Genomic DNA, 6,280 nt, shown 5'->3' with positions numbered 1-6,280 from the left:
TGCGGTGAAGTAAGTTTTATTTCAAACCTGCTAATAAGGGAAAATAAAGCTCGGAGGAGGTGACGTGTGTGAACTTGAGGCACGGGGTCTTCCAGCCGGGCCCGCGGACGCCGCTAGTGCTGCCTGGGCCGCAGGGACTTCCTGCTGGGTTTGGAGAGTCCAGCCCCCCGCTCCTTCTCAGGGTCGAAGACTTCTACACAGAAAACACCAGGAAGACACTGAATGGCAGGGCTGGTTGCACCTGACGACAGCCACGTTCCCAGCTACACATGACGTGCCCGGGACCCTGGCCTGACAGTGCTCACTGCTAACCCTCCACCCACTGCGAGGACGGGGAGTGAGCCGGTGACACGTGCACCACCCGAGGGAGCTGCTGGGAGAGAGCCTCGTCTAGACCAGGACCCATGTGCCTTGGGCTTTCTAGTGAGTTCCAGGGAGCCTCTGACCGCACACACCAGGCAGCCCCGCTGACCGCAGAGCCCTCTGCGTGTGGGGTCCCGGCCCTGCTGATGCAGACCCCACATGCGCCCCACCTCCCAGAGCCCCTCCCACAGGCCAGGAGAGCCCAGGAGCCGCAGGGACACCAACCTGGGATCTCGTGGGGCCAGTAGTCATTGCAGTTGGGGCAGCGCGGCTCGGAATTCGACTGGAAATACTTGGCCACACAAGGTAAGTGCATCCTGATCCCACAGGTCTCGCAGCTCTGACCCTGGAACAAGAACGGACAGCTTGGAGTCCCGTTCGCACCTCCGCACACACCTGCAGGAGACTGTCCACACGCTACATGTTTGTCTTCCAAACCCCAGATGAATGATAATCATCCCAAAGTCCTTGGTGCAATGGGTTGATTAAAGAATTCCAACAAACGCAGCTCAAGACTACAGGCCAGGGCCGGCAGTGGTGGCTGGCAGGCCCCACAGAGCAGCAAGGGCACCCCGAAACTCAGCTCCCTGCACGTGTAGGCCTCGTATCCTGCAGGTGGATGTGATACAACTTTTCAGAAAGCACCGGGCAATGTATTTCAAACACTTAAAAAAACACCTACTCTCTGTCCCAGGAATTCTACCTCCAGGGATTCAGCCAAAGGCAGCAACCACCAGGCACCCAAGGGGGCAGGTGCAAAGTGGCTCATCAGAGCGCAGTTAGCGCTGCACAAAGATACACATTAACGAGGAGGAGCCCTAAGTCTAGCACTGGCTCAGCGGCAGGGAAGCCCCACAAAGTCCACCGTGTAAAACCAGCAACGGGCACAGGAGGACGGTCCCCACACAACAGCCGAGATGACAGGAACACAGCCGACCTCTGACCGCCTCCTGGAGCAAATACAGCCAAGAGCCCTGGGACCAGCAGAGGGCCAGGCGCTGCGTTCATGGAGTCGTCCAGACACCTCCGAGGAGAGGCCCGCCTGCTCACATCGGGGGTGACGGCAATGCCAGAGGCCGGGGCCCACAGAGCTCAGTGAGGTGCCCTCAGAGCGCCGGGGCCGCACACCCCGTGGGGAGCCCCCCAGCGGCACCTGGATGAGGAGGCCGTGGCAGATGTTGCAGATCTTCACGGCATCGGGGTACGTCTCCCGGATGTGCTGCTCCATCTCCAGGATGGCCCGGGTGTGCAGGGTGAACTCGCCTTCCTTCTGCAGGGACACAACGGGCAGCATCTCTTAGGCCACCGCACACCAGCCTCCCCGCTGGGTATCGTTCCCTGAGCCACATGCTCACGGCCCAGAGGCACAAAGGCCAATGCCCCCAGCACTCAGGCGCACCAGCCCTGGCCCACGGTGTCCACGCTGGCCCCTTGGCAGCGCCCAGTGGGAACCTAGGCAAAGACCTGAAAGAAATCAAGGACCCCCAGCCCTCACATGTTCTTAGCGCCTCACTCGTGCCTAGACAGACGAGTCACGAGTCTGCACAGCAGCCCACCTACAATGGGGCCGACCAGGAAGGGAGACAATCTCCCCAAGGGGTGAACTCAAGACAGCCCCCCTCACTCCCTGGAAGCATACCAGGTGCCTCCCCGCACTGCTGCTTGGAGCCTCCAGAGACCAAGATCACATCAGGCCTCATCACCTTACAGACAAAGCTGGGAACTGTGCCAACAGGGCAGGGGCCGGCCCCAAGTCACACTGTGGGGCATTGGGGGGGGTGGGGGGGGCGGGGGGCGGCTCCCCAGTCCCAGGTCCAGACACAGTCCACACGCCATGTGACCTAAAATCCCTGGGACCAGGAAGTGCTGAAACCGGAGGAAAGAGCTCGGCTGGCCTGTCACCAAGTTACAGGGAAGAGGCGGCTGGCTGAGGGGGACCAGTTCAGAGGCAAATGGCACCGAAGCCCCTGTAAGTTTATCTTGATTCATAAAGTCAACCAATGAACTGGGATGTGCTCTGTTGACCATTTTGTTACGTCTGAGCCTGGTCTCTGATGGGAGAGGGAGGCGCCTTGCCAGAAGGTGCCCCTGAAGACGGATGCCTCCACGTCATCCCCAAGGGCCCCTGCACTTCTGCTACTTTCTAATTTTTACAACAAGCAAGAGCAATTTCTCTCACTTTGGACATTAAACACCCCACCCCAGCTCCTGCCCCAGGAAATGGTGTGCTTGCGTGACCAAGCCAGGAAGTGCACTCCCTCCACTCCGGCCACCACAGCGGCCCCAGGGACCACACAGAGGGAGACAGGCCCACGGGTGCAGAGCGTCAGGCCGAAGAGCTGGCTGCAGGGAGCAGGAGAGCGGCAGGAGGCGCTCGTGTCCAGCACTGCGGGCCGTCCAGCGCCAGAGCGCGGGGCGCTGTGCCTCAGGTGTGGTGGGCATCGTCCTGTTGCTGTTTCCTTCTCAAAAGCTCCCAAATCCATACGGAGTCCCTGTCCACAGCCACCACCCACCTCACTCCGCCTCACTGCTCTCCGCCCGTCCCGCCCTTCTGCAGCCTTCTGCAGCACCCTGACCCTGCAGCACCCTGACTGCAGCACCCTGACTCTGCAGCACCCTGACTGCAGCACCCTGACTCTGCAGCACCCTGACTGCAGCACCCTGACTCTGCAGCACCCTGACTGCAGCACCCTGACTGCAGCACCCTGACTCTGCACCCTGACTCTGCAGCACCCTGACTGCAGCACCCTGACTGCAGCACCCTGACTCTGCACCCTGACTCTGCAGCACCCTGACTCTGCAGCACCCTGACTGCAGCACCCTGACTCTGCAGCACCCTGACTGCAGCACCCTGACTCTGCACCCTGACTCTGCAGCACCCTGACTGCAGCACCCTGACTCTGCAGCACCCTGACTGCAGCACCCTAACTCTGCAGCACCCTGACTGCGCAGCACCCTGACTGCAGCACCCTGACTCTGCAGCACCCTGAGCTGTGAAGGGCAAACAGCCTTGTCTCTGCCTCGACCTGTCAAGGCTGCCCCGTTCTTGCTGAAGAGCCAACCGTCACCATCGCGCAGGCTCACTGTGTCCCGCGTCCCCCTCACGCCTGTGCTCAGCACGCTCTGGCCTCCGCTCCTTGAGCACTTGGGCACCGGGCCGTTGCAGAGGCTGCTCCCCCAGCCCTGGGTAAGCTTCCCCACCCCAGCTGCCTCCCGCAGCCTGCAGCTCCTGCCAGCGCCTTTGTTAACGTTATAATGACATTATGTTTGCTTTCTCTCTGCAAGTACTTCAGGGAGATGGCTGACTAATTTCTGGGCTCTTTCCCTCCACGCCCGGCCATGAGCCCCTGAGAGCATGAGCCGGTCTGCTTTGCTCCTCTGTGTCCCAGCACTGCAGTAACCAGCCCTCACCCCATGAAAAACATCTGAGGGGAGACAAGCGGACCTTGTTCAGCTGAGTTGGGCTCGAACCGTGTGTACGAAATACCTGCTACATGCCTGAAACTGCCCAGTGCTCATCATTCGTGACCTTCCTCAGCCCTGTGGGCGCGTCACAGGGAGGGCCGTGTCAGGTGCCCAGGCAGGTGCCAGGCAGGTGCCAGGCCCTCCAGGGAAGACCACACAAAGTGACCTCCAATGCCTTGCATCTGACCACCCCACCCAGGGCCTCGGACAGGCCGCACAGCCGCCTGCGCACCTCCATGCCCAATAGGGGGCCGCACAGGGCACAGGAGCAGGGCCCCGGCACTAGAGTCCTCTGTAGTAATGAATGCGAGGTGCCCACAGTGTGTCTGTGAGGGCCCATTCTGAGGGTGTTCCTCTGATCGCAGTGCTGCCCCAGGGAGGCTGGTCGGGGGCCAGCCAGCACCCCCCAGGCCCCAGCTGCTCCTCCACAGCTCAGAGGGGGGGTGCTGTGGTGAACTGGGCAAGAGCGGAGCCTGTCTTTTGTGGGAAAAGGATGGAAGCACCAGTTCTGTTCATCAGTAGAACAAGATATGGCTGTCTAGAACAGGGGTGGGCAAACTTTCTGACTCGAGGGCCACAATGGGTTCTTAAACTGGACCGGAGGGCCAGGGCCAGAACAAAAGCATGGATGGAGTGTCTGTGTGAACTAATATAAATTCAAAGTAAACATCATTACATAAAAGGGTACGGTCTTTTTTTTTTTTTTTTTAGTTTTATTCATTTCAAATGGGCCGGATCCGGCCTGCAGGCCGTAGTTTGCCCACGGCTGGTCTAGAAGCTGCAGTCTGATCCTCGCACAGGCTCCCCACGCCTCAAGCTGGTCTGTGTGTCCTCGTCAGGACAGTGCTCACCATGACAATGAAGGCAGTTCCTCTGGGAGCCCATGTCCGGGCCCCTGACACATACCACTCATCCCGTCCTTCGCAGCCCTGAGGTGGATCCTATACTCTCCCTCTTACAGACGCAGAACTCGAGGTCACCGGGCCATGATGCGGGCCCAGACCTGACACTGCACCTGTGCTCTTACCCGCTGCACACACTGCCTGCAGCCCACAGGCCTGGGTGCGACCCCGGCTCTGCCACCGGCTGTGGCCCCTGACAGATCGCATGTGGGCATCACAGCAGATGAGGGCCCTGGGAGGACATCCGCTGGACACAACCGGGTTCTGAGGGAAACAGTATGAAGTCTAGAAAGGGAGCCGCGCTAGCTGGGCGCCCACGGGCAGCATACCTCAATCAGCCACTTGTTTTGTGCGAACTTCTGCAGCACCTGCTCGGCTTCCTTCTTCCGCATCTTCTTGCCTTTAAGTTGATCAACCACATTCAAAATATTTGTGGAAGAGGCAAAGCCGGTTTCCGAGTCAATAATCAGTTCCAACTGGAATAAACAGCAGGTATCACATTCATCTACCAAGTTGGCAAACACAAGTTTTAAGCAGGGACACCAATCCTGGTGGGGGAGGGGGCTAGTAAAACTACTCATATCACAGGCAGAGCTGCACATGGTACGATCCTTCAGGAAAACAACCTCATCACATGCATCAAGAGCCATAAACTGCCTGGCCAGTGGCTCAGTGGGCTGAGCACTATCCTGTGCACCAGAGTGGCTGTTCAATGCCCAGTCAGGGCACATACCCAGGTTGTGAGTTCGATCTCCAGTGCTCTACTTGGGGTTGTATGAGAGGCAACCGATGGATATTTCCCTCTCCCTCTCTCTCTCTCTCCTCTCTCTCTCTCTCTCTCTCTCTCTCTCTCTCTCTCTCTCTCTCTCTCTCTCTCTCTCCCCTCCCTTCCTCTCTAAAATTCATTAAAAAATAAATTAAAAAGCCACAATCATGTTCGCTCCTTCTACATCAACAGTCACTCTTGTAACATTGTCCCAATAAATCCTCTCAACGCTTCCAAACCAAAGAGGGTCACCTCACCGCTCACGTCCCTACCTCCCCGAAGATGGAGAAGCTGAAAAATGGATGAGTGAGTAAATGAGGCTGCACCCCTACAGCTCAAAGGTGGCCAGGCCCTCACGGCTGCCTGACTGGCAGGCCGGAGCCAGGCAGGGCAGAAAGCAGAGCCAGGGTGGGCTGGAAGAGCGCAAGCTTGGGAGCCGCAGAGCACTGTGGACCCAGGCGGGGGAGGCTGATGGTAAGCAGCCCGCAACAGGGCGGAGTCACTGGAGAGAGGCTTCCTGCACACACAGGTACGCAGGGTGTCTCAGAGCCTGGTTCTCAAGCCTGGCTGCTGACTGTCCCCAGAGGAGGCTTAGAAAGGAATGAGTCTAGGGCTCTGTCCTCAGGGACCTGGATAGATAGACCTGTTGTAAGGCCCAATGTCGAAATGACTTTTACCGACCCAGTTACCTAGTGTGCGCCCAGGGCAGAGAACGTCTTACCCAGCTACTCTGCCAGGTAAGTGAAATGAGGACGAGTGCCCAGCTCCGAAGCAGGGCATGCGG

At 58.8% G+C, this 6,280-nt stretch overlaps 1 protein-coding gene across 2 annotated transcripts in view; it reads right to left on the bottom strand.

Moving 5' to 3' along the window:
- Positions 1 to 6,280, bottom strand: part of NSMCE1 (NSE1 homolog, SMC5-SMC6 complex component) — a 33,114-nt gene continuing 26,834 nt past the window's right edge. For both annotated transcript variants that reach the window (XM_036309756.1, XM_036309757.1), the window contains exons 5-8: positions 5,060 to 5,206; positions 1,517 to 1,633; positions 589 to 709; positions 1 to 193 (exon numbers count right to left, since the gene is read on the bottom strand). In XM_036309756.1, the coding sequence (XP_036165649.1) occupies positions 114 to 193; positions 589 to 709; positions 1,517 to 1,633; positions 5,060 to 5,206 (465 nt within the window). In that variant the 3' untranslated portion in view covers positions 1 to 113. The remainder of the gene's footprint in view (positions 194 to 588; positions 710 to 1,516; positions 1,634 to 5,059; positions 5,207 to 6,280) is intronic.

The sequence above is a fragment of the Myotis myotis genome, unplaced genomic scaffold (assembly GCF_014108235.1).
Source record: "Myotis myotis isolate mMyoMyo1 unplaced genomic scaffold, mMyoMyo1.p scaffold_m19_p_5, whole genome shotgun sequence".
Taxonomy (NCBI): domain Eukaryota; kingdom Metazoa; phylum Chordata; class Mammalia; order Chiroptera; family Vespertilionidae; genus Myotis; species Myotis myotis.
Note: the sequence above shows the minus strand (reverse complement) of the source record. Positions and strands in the feature narration are given on the sequence as shown.